The 12792-nt window shown below is 36.2% G+C and overlaps 1 protein-coding gene and 1 long non-coding RNA gene across 6 annotated transcripts; one reads left to right on the top strand and one right to left on the bottom strand.

Annotated features, from left to right (window-relative positions):
• The first annotated feature begins 3777 nt into the window (after positions 1 to 3777).
• LOC107809957 (uncharacterized) lies at positions 3778 to 12028 on the top strand. Of its 3 annotated transcripts, none has more exons than XR_001653525.2 (4): positions 3778 to 3932; positions 6827 to 6915; positions 7787 to 8706; positions 11704 to 12028. It is a non-coding gene; the product is annotated as an uncharacterized LOC107809957 (long non-coding RNA). The 3 variants fall into 3 exon arrangements; XR_001653526.2 differs by lacking the exon at positions 11704 to 12028 and having other exon boundaries at positions 7787 to 8201; positions 8327 to 8929; XR_001653530.2 differs by lacking the exon at positions 11704 to 12028 and having other exon boundaries at positions 7787 to 8461; positions 8578 to 8929.
• Positions 5233 to 7865, bottom strand: LOC107809956 (myb-related protein 2-like). 3 transcript variants are annotated; one of them, XM_016634663.2, is made up of 6 exons: positions 7664 to 7865; positions 7491 to 7567; positions 7155 to 7215; positions 6973 to 7051; positions 6809 to 6878; positions 5233 to 6270 (listed from the first exon to the last, which is right to left on the bottom strand). In XM_016634663.2, the coding sequence occupies exons 1-6, from the start codon at positions 7863 to 7865 to the stop codon at positions 5515 to 5517; spliced, it is 1245 nt and encodes a 414-aa protein (XP_016490149.1). In that variant the 3' UTR covers positions 5233 to 5514. The 3 variants fall into 3 exon arrangements, with proteins under 3 accessions (XP_016490149.1, XP_016490151.1, XP_016490150.1); XM_016634665.2 differs by having other exon boundaries at positions 5233 to 6252; XM_016634664.2 differs by having other exon boundaries at positions 6973 to 7048.
• Positions 12029 to 12792: the final 764 nt, after the last annotated feature.

The following is a 12792-nucleotide window of genomic DNA, read 5'->3' as shown; positions in this document are numbered from 1 at the left end:
AATTAAATTAGTTTCTTAGTTCGAATAAAGGCATCAATGAAAGTTAGTTCTTTCTTACGGTATGAAGAGTTCTTTAACTTGAATTGAGGCAGCAAAGTTATTAACCATAGCACATTATTCAATTCATATAAACCCCATCTCAATCAACTAGAAACCCTTTACAATTGCACCTTACAGATATCTATCTCTAAGGAAATTGTATTGCAATTTTCTTCTTGGTTTGAAAGATTTGTGTGTAAAGGTGTTGGGAAGGCTTATCTCCAGTTCATCTCATCCCTTTTCTTTAAATAATTAAGGTAAGAATTCAACAATCCTTCTAGATAAGTTTATCTTCAACTTAAAGAAATCCACTTTAATTTCTTATTGATGTAGAAATAAAGGTTCTTATAGTGTATTTGAAGAGGATTTGGTTGTGTTGAAGGGCTGAAAATAGAGTTATAAATATGTATATGTGTTGTTATCCTTGCTGTTATAGGTAATATCATACCCTTCTCCATGTATTTGAGGTCATTTGGATCATAGTTTGGTTATTGATGAAGTGTTGTAGTTGTTGAACGGTTTTGAGTGGTTTCTTAAGGTATCCTATGGCTGAAAATTGTGAAGTATAGTTGTTTGTGATGGTGGTTGTGTTGTGAGTAGAGGAGAAGAGCTAGTAGTGTTGAATTGCCATTGTAGGATGAGATGAAGCTTATGCACCCTAAGTGTTCGATAAAATGCCGTAATGAATCCAATTCTTGGTTTATTGATTCGATTGTGATCCAAATCATTTATACAATATAGATTATCATTCGTATAGCATACGGGAACTCGTGAGCTATCACTAGCCAAGCAATAAGGGTATGTTAAATCCATCCCTTCTTTCCTTTTTGGCATGTTCCATACGATACAAACGAAACGGGCAAACACACAACTTTCATAAATGCCTCTATTCATAGAAGCACTAGGGGTACCTATGTTGTTGATTCCCCATGTGTCTTATTATTATATTTTCTGTTCATGGGTCTCAGAAAAAATACGTAGTTGATAAAGTTTATCCGAAGGTATATTGATCTTATGACATTCTGAGAGATCTTATTGACTTACTTCATTATGCGTTGCATTCATTTATACATGTACATTGACCCATGACCAGATGGCGTTATATACGCGTATATTATATGCATATGGGATATAGAAAAAGGTTATGGCGTTATATGCGCACCTCCACCTGATCAGTTGGTATACAGTGATGATTTCGCCCACAGAAACCGAGATGATATGATGGGATGCCCTTAGAGGCTTGATGATGATGTTATGTACGCATATACCTATGCATGATATGACATTTATACGCATATGAATGATATTATAAAAGTTTCATGATTCACAAAGCTATTTAGACTCACAGGTTGAGTCCTTTACTCCATGTTTCTTTTATGTCTTTTACATACTACTTTTCATGCCTTACTTACTCGGTACATTATTCGTACTAACGCCCCTATTGCTTGGGGCCTGCGTTTCATGCTATAGGTGTAGGTAGACAGGTTGACGGTCCCCCATTCTTAGGATCCTTGCTCAGCGATAGTTGGTGTGCTCCATTTGATCCGGAGCTGCTATTGAATTTTGGTACGATACTTTTGTATACATATATAGGTATGACGGGGCCTAGTTCCGTCCTTTATATAGTTGTATACGCTATTAGAGGTCTGTAGACAGTCATGTATAGTTGGATAGTATGTGGCCTTGTCGGCTCGCCCTACCGTATTCCGTATATATATGTACATATGTCTTTTGGACATATTTTTTCTCGCGTATGTTATTCACATGATTCAGTAGTTTATTGCCAGATGTTATGCATAACCTAGACTTATTCCATGTTTTATCTTAGACCTATGCTTAGGGGTGTTCAATAGGTAGACTCGGGCACTCGTCAAGGCCCATCGGTTGGGTCGTGATAAAATACGCGTTGTATTCTTTTTTCCTTACTAAGGTTTTTCCCATGAGGTTTTTCTTGTAAGATTTTTAATGAGGCACCTAGAAATGCATATTACTAAATATGTGTACTTTGTTTCCTTCACTAGGATTTTTTTCACTGAATTTTTCCTAGTAAGGTTTTAACGAGGCACATTATCTTTTAATGAACATCCAATGGGGAGTGTTATAAAAATATTATATTGTTGATGTCCATTTATTACTCCGCTATAGATAATCTTCCTGAATAAGATTATCTGTTTAGTACTCTATTGAAGTTTATCTACAAGCAACTGATACAAGCAGGTTGTAAGCAACTCAATGAAATAATTTGCAACAGCTTCTTGTTAAACAGGCAGGTTGCGAGTAGCTCATGCAGACAACTTACAAGCATCTTAAGAAAAGCCTCGCAACTGCTTCCTAAAAAGACTTGCAGCTGCTTTCTGAAAAGCCTCGCGTCTGCTTTTTTTCTTCTATAAATAGAGGAGTTTTCAATTCATTATGTACATCAGTGTGAAGTTGAATAATATATCAATCTCTCTCTATATTTGCCTTCAGTTTTTTTAATTTATAGTCTTTATTTTATAACAATAAAAGTGTTTTCTCTTAAAATATTTGTACCCAAATTAAAAACTTCATACACTCAAACAAGGTATCAAAGGACAAAGAACACAGACGAGTTACCAGTGTTCGTCGAAACAAAGGTCGTCCTATTCATTTTCGACGGCTTACCATTGCTAATTCCGGCGAATATTACGACGAAGACCACCTTCGGACGTTCATGAGGATAAAATTTTGCTCTAATGGAGTAATTACTGTAGTTGGCAAATGAGATCACTTTGGATTCACTGAAAATGACGATTGGACGAACTTTTTAAAAATTACTAGTATTGTTTATATTTTGACCTTGTTAAGAAATTCTGGGAAAATAGGTATACATTAGAATTAAAGCACGTTGGTCAAAATTTTCAAGCACCAGCAAGCTTGACGAACACCAGAATTTTCAACTATAATGCAAATTTGTTTGATGATTGGTTAAATTTTTGTGGCCAATTGCAAGGAAATATAATCGTCAAAATTTTGTGACGATCATCATAACTTGTAAAATTGTGAAAATCATTATAATTTTGATAAATCACCATAAGCAACAACAACAACAACAATCCAGTGAGTTCTCACAAGTGGGTTTGGGGAGGGTAGAGTATACGCAGACCTTACCTTACCCCGGAGAGTAGAGAGGTTGTTTCCGAAAGATCATCAGCTCAAGAAGACAAAAAGAGATAATATATCAGTACCATCAATAGAACCATAGGAATAATACCAACATCATAAGAACCAGAAAATAGATGAAAAACAATAACAAAAACCAATGAATAAGTACCGGTATTATGAAAAACGGAAGAATAGGATGGACACAACAATAATCGCTAGCATAGGACAGAACCTTATTAGACCAGCCTGCCACCCGGAACGAAGTAGAAAAATGCTCAGCTACCTCCTAACCTACCACCCTAATGCTCGACCTCCACACCTTTCTATCAAGGGTCATGTCATCGAAGATCTGAAATCACGCAATGTCCTGCCTGATCAACTCTCCCGATACTTCTAAAATCGCCCTCCCCTCTTCTCGAACCCGACAAATCACCATAAGACTTCTCCAAATTCAAAACAAAATTTTTTTAATAAAACTTTTAACAGTGGCACCAGATGATCCTATTTGTTTCATTGCCCCTGGGATTAAAGTGCCAATTTCATCTTTAGAGTATATGTTATTTGGGCCTGTATTCGGCCCAAAGTCATTGTAGCATTTTGGAATGGGCCATCCTCTAGCTGTCTTGTCTTGTCAATTTTGTCATTCTTATCTCATTTGACAAAACTTGTATCGAATTTCCATGAAAGTAAAAGATCACTCCAAACAGGAGATCACGTGACTAAAGCTTTTGAGAATGGCGAACGGGCATTTCTTTCTTTTTCCTTGTAAGGTATGCATTCATGCAGACAGATATAGATAAGATCTCTTTTTATAAAAGAAGAAATTCGATACCTTATCAATGGTAACAACTCATTTGAAGCATATATATACAAGAGGAATTTGTCTCTTTAGGCCCTTTTTTATTTACTGTTCACTCGAGTATCATTATCAACAAAACAGATTCTCCTTTTCTTTTTTGGTAGATTAAGGATGTTACTTTTCTTGTAATTTGGCTTTCACTTTCTATTTTGATTCTTGTTTCAAAATGGTGAGACGCTGTACAATGGTAGAATCGCCTATTTTACACATTCCATAAATATTGTAATTGTTATTAAGAAGTTATAGTTGAAGTGTACTGTGTCTTACTCTTTGGCTATTGGTAGTTGACGTCTTTACTGAAATTTTAATTCATGGGATCCAATTGGGCGGGGAATGTGAATTTAGTCTTCTTATAAGTTATATGGTCTTTGGTAATTCTCTAGCTAGCTTTTAGGGTTTGAATTAGGCCCAAGGTTCATTTTCTTATTAAGCGAAGGTTGTAATGAATGGGCCTCTCAAAACATTATACTCCTATTACTTTGAATTTCTGCAATTGTGTACATCTATAGGATATTTTGTTTGTTCAAGCCTATGGCATGTAGTACATGAGTGTTTTGGTATGAAGATAATTGCTGCCATATGCTTATTTGGTGATGAAATTCCGGATGTTGGTCAATACAGGAGCAAAATTATTAATTAATCCAAGTGTATTATCCAAAACAAACAACAAGTGTAAAGACAATTTTGATGTTAAAAGAATAAGACGGGAAATTGGACAGAAACATTCGCTATAAAAAGTTGTAAACGGAGAAATACTAATTCTCTATTTTTGATGTTTATTCATAGGCCAAAGTAGTTATCTATATCACTTGTGTTGCTTTTCATCTTTAGTTGTTCGGGTGATACTTGAGAAAACTGCTTTAGAATGGATCTTATTTCTGATTAGTTATAAAACCTTCAGTCTTAGCATGAAGAAATCTATTATTGATTGTCAACTGACTCAAAGAACACCACTTCAATTCTTTTCCCTTTTCTCTCATCTTTGTTGAAGAGCTTGAATTGAGGAAGAATGATATATTTTCTTATAAAATATGTTTATATAGATTCTCCATCCCCTAAACATGGATTTGTAATACAGTTTTCTGCTCCTTATATTTAGACATAATTCGGAGAGCTTATGTTGATTTGTGGAGTTAAAGACTTGATTCTCATTGACGAAGCATTTGCAATATTTCTGAAGTTGCAAATGGAGGAAAGTGCTTAACACATGATTTGTTTGATTAGAATTGGTTTCTGTATATGACCTTGCAAAGGCTTTTTACTTCAAGAATTATAGATATATGGAACATTCAACTGCTAAAGGTTATGCATATCCTGTACTGCTAAAAACTATGCAACCCAGAATATTAGATATTAGATCCGAAAATGAGATCCCAGCAGATCCAGTGGTATCATATATAATTTGGAATTCTATTCTTACACATTATTTTCTTCCGGGGTGGAGATGAGACATAATTAGTCATGCTTCGCCTTCTGTGTGGAGATGAGATCTCTTAGCTCCAACTGAAACCATTTAAGTCAAGTTGCTTGCAACTAGAAGCAGCATCAGTTTGGTCATCCGTGTTTAGGTCCAGCTTAGGAGCAAAGTAAGGCAGCTCATACTCTTGTGACGATATCTGCTTCTCTGGTTTCATTGAATCACTTCTCTCAGAAGATTGATGAAATAGTTTACTGTCTGCATTTATTCCATTAAGTCTTCCATCAAAGTAGGTACTGCTAACATTCCGTTTTCCTCCTTGAAGTCCAATGTTCATTGATAAGTTGCTCCAACTTGTCTCTTTGGTAAATTCTTTTTCTGAATCCCCATCCATTTTGGGAAACAGTTTTCTGTTCTCCTTGAGGTCGTCACGCCATCTTAGTTCAGTCTGCTGTAACCTGGTCTCATTTTCAATATCCTTCGTACATGGTCCGAAGTTTAAAGGCCTCAAACCAATCTGGCTATTATGCATTTCCCGCAGGTCCCTCAGGGGGCGTTCAGAGGACGTTAAGCAGCTATCCATTGAGCAATCTGCTGGCGGGGTTGCTTGTGTTTGTGGGGTGTGAAATCCTGAAAGTTCTTTTATCTCTGAAAAAGCAGAATTAAGGCATTGGTTGGATACTTTGGATACCAAATCAGACAGTTGATCCTTGGCTGCCTCTAATCCGATTGTTCCCAAGTTTTGTGTTCCAAGGGTTTCTTGTGCTTTCTCAAGCACAGCTTGCAAATATTTCCCTTGAGCCTCTATCCTTAGCTGCAAATGTCGTTGCACCTATATCAGTTCAATTATGCCTCATTTAGATGCCAGCAAAGGAAAACTTTCATTGACTTGTAAAGTTTGGATAGAAGTAAATCTATGCAGAGTCTCTTAATTTGGATCGTCAAGTCTTAAAACAAAAGCACTATCTGGGACCAGAAAATAGACTAAGTAATATATTGGAGTTCAATTAGTCATCATCAGAAGCCCGTAAGGAAGATTCTTCATTACTAGTAATGTTTGCATAGAATCACATTGTTAAATTATTACTCCTTAGAGCAAAATCTCTATTTTGGACTAGGACTATTAAACTACTTGCTCAAGCTGTTATTCCATTATCTTGTTTCCACAAATATGAGAAATATGGTTCTGGTAAATCAATATTCTTTAATGAAAATGAAAATGCCTGATAATGTTTCAACAATCTATTGCTTCTGACTTTTCTTCAGATTATGACACAGGATGTCTCATCTGTTGCTACTAACATATTCCACATTGGCTTTTATGGTTCTAACTAAACTTATGTAAGAGAAATTTTGCAACAGTTTCTTACCTCAAGCTGTTCATGCAGCCTTCTTTGGACTTCAATTTGCATTTGTATTGCTTCGCTTATTGGTATGTTGCTGGACAAAAAGAAATTTATGGTCGCGATAGTGTAAGGTATGGTTTGGACATGAAGCAGGATGATATTAACAATTCAATTCTCTTAATTCGTACTTGTTTTGTTGGGGTCCAATGCTTGGAATATTGCTCATAGGGGTTCCAGTGCTCTCGCATATCTTCTCTATACTGGCTGCTGTAATTATTTACAAACAATAAGTATATGAAGGTTCTCTATCTGTGGAAGAAGCTTTCTGGATATATATATCCTTGAAAAATATTGGATTTCTTTTTCTTACCAGATTTATTGGCCCCGCTAATATTTGCTTGTCCATGGAGGTTCTTACTTAGTCTGTATTTCTGCCAGCCAAAATAGAAAATTAGATTTTCATGAGCAATTCAAACGTATCTGAATGACTGAATGACAGGTTTGCTCTTCAATTATTTGACATAAACAATTTTAACGGTCTTTCCAGTTGATTTGGCAGATTTTTTCGCTCTTAACCAAATGTTTTTTGTTTGGAATGGTGTATGGCAGCTATGTTATGAAGGTTTTTCATGTCTGATTTTCCCTCTTGAAATGTCTAGTTTCTTCACATCTAATTTTGTAAACCAAGGAATGAATAAAAACTAACCTGAAGATGGCTCTTTAAGTGGTACAAGGTTAGTCCCGGGATCCCCATAAGTTTCAGAACTGATTTCGGAGTGGCTTCTGCAAAAGAAGAATGGTGAATTTAATTATCTCAATGAAAAATAACATACATATATATGGAGCTTATCCAAATTAACAAATTTTGTGTGCACTTACTGTCTGCTCCACCTAGTTGGTTAACTGCTTCTATAAACCTCTCATGGAGGTCTGCTGTCCATTTCAATCTTGGCTTAGCATCGGTCGAAAGAACAAGCCCTGAGTCTCCATTGACATTCCCAGCTTGCAGGAACAGATGCCTTTCGGGGAAAGACATTCTTGTCGAAGGGTGCATATTGGCAGCTTGGTGGTGATGGTACATCTTCTGGCCTTGAATATGAATATATGATGATCAGCAAATAAGTCTTACGGTAGGATTTATAGGAATGATGGGCGACAAAGTATTTGTCACGTACGTGGAAGGAATCTGATGTCGCTTCAGGTTCAGTGACTCCAGTCTTTTCTTACCTTTTTAATAGCAAGTAATGATTCTTTACTATTCCTCACAGTATATAACATTGTTTTACATTTGGTTAAACAAAGGTGTCAGCTACAACTCTATATATATCTCATTGTTTTCTTTGACCAAATCCACAAAAAAGATATAAGGCAAGATTCTATGGATTTAACTGAACCAATTGTTTTCTGCTCGAACCAGGTATATATACGAAGAAAAAAACATTTAAAATGTATATATATAATAAGATTACACTCATTGTAAACTCAATGATTCTAGATCCTGAATTTGCCTCCGACTCTCAACCAATCTAATTTTCATAGCAGCTAAAGATAAAGGTGTTGGTTTTACACATTTATGGGTCCAGAATGCAAGTTCGCTTTCTAATCTACGGGAAAGGCACCATGCATTATATTCCTCTGCACTATAAGTTCCTGAAACACTTACACACCTTACAATAGGTACAAGAATTGATCCAGCAAAGACTTTTTTCTATGCAAACATATTCTTTATCTGGCAAAGTTTGGGAACCATATTCCGAGAAGTAATAGTGGAATATTTTTTTTTCCTGATGGAGACGGGAGGAATCCACTATCTATGATGTCTTGAAAACTACAACACCATCTACGCTTTCGAATGGAAGATTCTATTGACTGCAGCATCTAGTACTGGGAATTAGATACATGGAAGAAAAAAAGGCAAAAAGGTAAGAAAATGGTTGAGATGGTTCTCCTATTGAACGCCTAAACAAAAAATATGAACATTCTTTCTTTGGTTTCAGTTTGTTTAGTTATGGACGTTCTATGAATATTATGTTGATTATAGCTTGTCCTGGCAAAAGTAAATAATCTAGTGTCTTGAGTTTCTAAACCTCATTGTTTTACCAAAGCTTTGCTAGTAATAATTTTTCTTTCTTATTTGTTTGTCAAGCCATGTCATGCTATTCAATTTCATTTCCCCATTTCCCTAGATTTGTGCTTGCATATATTTATTTCAGGTATGAGGAAAAATTCATCTATTTATGAAGTTTGAATGTCCCTTCGAGGTCTTGCACGTTTTTTTTTTTAATTTTATGGGGAGCGGGGTGCGCAATTTATGTTGGTGTTGGCCTGCAGCAGCGCCTCTTTGCTCTGTCCAGTGCTATGATGTTTAGACACGGTATAGACACAAGCATGCCAGTTTTAGATGGTTAATAACTTTAATGCAACATCTTGGCCTGTACATAGTGATATGAACTTCTTGAATATCTTGAGCATTCTGTTCATTCTATGGTATTTTAAAATTTATGTGAATAGGGAAAATGGATGAAGAAATAAAATAAAAAGAAATAGTGGAGAGATGCTTCTTCGCTTGGTCTGAAGGCTAGGAATCGAATGAAGAATACTATCTTGTTGTCTCCTTCAGTAAACTTGGTACTTATTCAGCCTAAAATAGAGAGAAGAGGACCTCCAGCTAAAAGTTTTCTATTCTTTTATTGGTATGAAATGGCCATCTCCAAAGCATTGGGACCCCTTTCTAAAGAATAAATAAATCAATACTTGTTTGATGGAAAACATGACTACTCGCAACTGAAAGATCCCTATTTACCGATCCCTTGACTTAAGTCTTAATTGGTTTTGGAGGTACCCTTGAAGAATCTATATATCCTGTTCTTACAAAATAACTTTTGTGCCCGTTTATGGGTTGAAACGTGCCCATACGACACATAAAGATACAGTTCACTTTGTTTTTAATCGTAGTTCTATTTTCTTGGACAAGCTTGAGAAACTTAATTTATCCTCATATGTTGAATATATAGTTTTCTTCTTAAAAGAACATCCTAATTTTGTGAAACTTTTTTTTCCCTTCTCTTTTATCTGTTTAGTTTTTGTAGGGATTTCAGGGAACTCATACTAAGCTAAAGGCTTATCCTATTTTGCACCTCTGCCTCGTTTACTTTGTGTTATTAAGTGTATATCTGTTTTTTCATGTTTGCTCATAGGAATATATTAGGAACTATTACAATGAGTAAAAAAGAGTGTAGTGCGCATCGATTGATCGAGGGAGGGAGGAAGCTTTTTAGTATAAATTGAGCTGTGTAGCATTTCAATCTACTGTATAGATATAGACGATTACATTGGATAATATTTTCAAAGGAGAATCTTGTTACTGTTATCAAGGAATTGATCCTGGAGATCATTTATACTTTGAATATTTTCTTGGATCAGTCCTTCAAGTTTCATTTAATGGCTATGATATGTTAGTTGAAAAGCATGCCACTCCCTTCATTTCATGTTTTGGCTAATGGATTATAACCTGGATATTAACACAGCCTATTAAAATAAGCAAAGAATATTATCAACTGATGAACAGCCAATATAATGCAGAATAAATTCGCATACTAAGCATTGGAACCTAGGTCTACCTTTTGGCTATTGAGAATACAAGTTGAAAATCTGCCGCTGTTGAACAAAATGAGGTTATTGCATTGCAAAATTAAGAAACGCTAGGTTCCAGAAGGAAAAAGAAAAATTGACATTATTATTGGTTAGGCTTATGTTTTGTATGTTTAATTAGATACAATTTGATTAAAAAAAAAAAAAAAAAAAGTGAAAATTCCTCATCTTGACATGATATGCACATTAGTTTCAGTTGAACTGAACTTTTGCAGAAAATAAAGAATAAGGTGACTATTATATGTTAGAGTATTTTATGGAGTTTGGAGTAATGCATTTTGTATTCAGTTTAAAGGAATCTATTACAACCTTTAGTTGAAGTGGTAAACAGAATCTCAAATGTTTTTTCTGGCATAAGGGTAGTTGTAGCAAGTGCTAGCTCTGAATACTTTCTCTGATGCTCTGATCAATATGAGAGTTTCCATGTTTTTTAATGTTCTTTCATCGCATATAACCAGATTCATTTTTGCTTATGAGAACAACAATAACAACCCAGTATAATCTCACTAGTGGGGTCTGGGGAGGGTAGTGTATACGCAAACCTTACCCCTACCCGGGGGTAGAGAGGCTGTTTCCGATAGACCCTCGGCTCCCTCCCTCCAAGAACTCCCCACCTTGCTCTTGGGGTGACTCGAACTCACAACCTCTTAGTTGGAAGTGGAGGGTGCTCACCGCCAGAGCAATCCACTCTTGTCCATTGCGTAAACATCCGCAGGGACCATCGCAATGCTTTGTTTTAATTAAACAGTCGGATTCCCCTTGTCCGTACCAGTTCTGAGTTGGCTGTTCGACGCCCGGGGAAGGCCCCCGAAGGAACCGTTCCCAGTTCGTCCCCCGGCCGGCACGCGGCGACCCGCTCTCGCCGCGGGAGCAGCTCGAGCAGTCCACCGACAGCCGACGGGTTCGGGACTGGGACCTCGTGCCCAGCCCTCAGAGCTAATCCTTTTCCTGAAGTTTGGAATTTGTACATGTTAATCCTACTAGCATAGATATCGAGTAATTCTGTCCACAAAGACTTTGACAGATGATTTTTTTTAAGTAGTGATCTTAATTTTTCAAAGGACCATCCTCGGCTTCATCAAGGGAAAGGATGAACAGAGAGGACAGAAAATGGGAAGCTTTTCTCCTATCAATGTAAAACAAAACACACTATCATCTAATTCATCTTGGAAAATCTTGGTTTGTGAAGGTTAACAACTTGGTCTGGTTGAGTTTTTGCTACAAACATGTAGTAGTAATAACTTTAATGTCATGTCTCTTTGAAGCAGGGGCGGAGGCAGGATCGAGGACCAGTGGATTCAAAAAAATGCTAAAATGACACATCTGGAAGTTTTCCTTGTTTTAATAAGATTCAACATTCAATATATATACGTAAGAAAAGATTTCACCTATGCATAGGGTAACTTTCAACAAAAGGAATTCAATTGAGCGCCATCGGGCCAATGTGACTCCGCCACTGCTTTGAAGGACCCAAGCTCTTTTCTAATAAGCATGTCACAAGAAAGTACTTAATTTATCCTTGGTGTTGCCAAAAAGCCATGACTGTTGTTTCTCGCTTTTTTCATACAGTTTAGAATAGAACCCCATTTGCTCTTTTCTATCCAATTTATTTTCTTCCTCTTCTTATCCTCTGTTGTTTCCTTTGTGTTATTTGCATGATATATTCTCCACTTAAAAGCAGAGAATATGTGCTCTTGTTCTTTCTTGTACTTCCATTTCCTTTTTGAGGTTAACTTAATTTTACTTTGAAGGACAAGAAACTTAAACAAAAAAAGAAGATAAGAACAATTAAAATCATCTCTCGAGTAGTTGGGGGTGGGGTGGGCTGACTAGTCAATGATTGGCTTAAAATTGATAGAAATGACCACAGAATGCTATTCTCAATGGGGAAAAGGGATTATGCTGTGAGGGGATAATTAAAGCTGGATTCTAGGGAGTGGAATTTCAGAATCTTAACTCAAACCTAAAGCCATGGGTCATAGAATTTCTTGGTCTATGTTTCCCATTCGAATGAAATGAACCTGGATAAAATTGATCTCCATGTAGTAGATTTCAACTAATTTAGAAATAGAAACAGTTGAAGGGAGCATTGGAGCAACGACAAAGTTATCTCCGCACGGATTCGAGTCGTGGAAGTAGTCATTAATGCTTGCATTAGGATAGATTGTCTACATTATATCGGAACCCTGCGTGAACGCAATATACTTTGTGCACCAGGCTACCCGTTTTTTAGGAACAATTGATTGCTTGTTAGTATTTTAGATGCTTCTAAACAATCAACAACATGCATATAATCTATGATTTTATCCTCCAATTTGTCAAATATTTTTAATGCTTTTAGATATTAATCTTTGTTT

Source organism: Nicotiana tabacum, chromosome 24, assembly GCF_000715075.1.
Source record: "Nicotiana tabacum cultivar K326 chromosome 24, ASM71507v2, whole genome shotgun sequence".
In the NCBI taxonomy this organism is placed as follows: domain Eukaryota; kingdom Viridiplantae; phylum Streptophyta; class Magnoliopsida; order Solanales; family Solanaceae; genus Nicotiana; species Nicotiana tabacum.
The sequence above is the reverse complement of the archived record's forward strand: the minus strand, read 5'-3'. Positions and strand labels throughout refer to the sequence as shown.

What these genes read in the sequence shown, in the direction of transcription:
- LOC107809956 (XM_016634663.2), bottom strand. Translation starts at nt 7,865, where the DNA reads ATGTACCATCACCACCAAGCTGCCAATATGCACCCTTCGACAAGAATG. An exon ending in ACTTAAAGAGCCATCTTCAG is followed by an intron (nt 7,216 to 7,490) that starts GTTAGTTTTTAT and finishes TTTGGCTGGCAG; the next exon opens with AAATACAGACTAAGTAAGAA. An exon ending in ATTGGACCCCAACAAAACAA is followed by an intron (nt 6,879 to 6,972) that starts GTACGAATTAAG and finishes CTTTTTGTCCAG; the next exon opens with CAACATACCAATAAGCGAAG.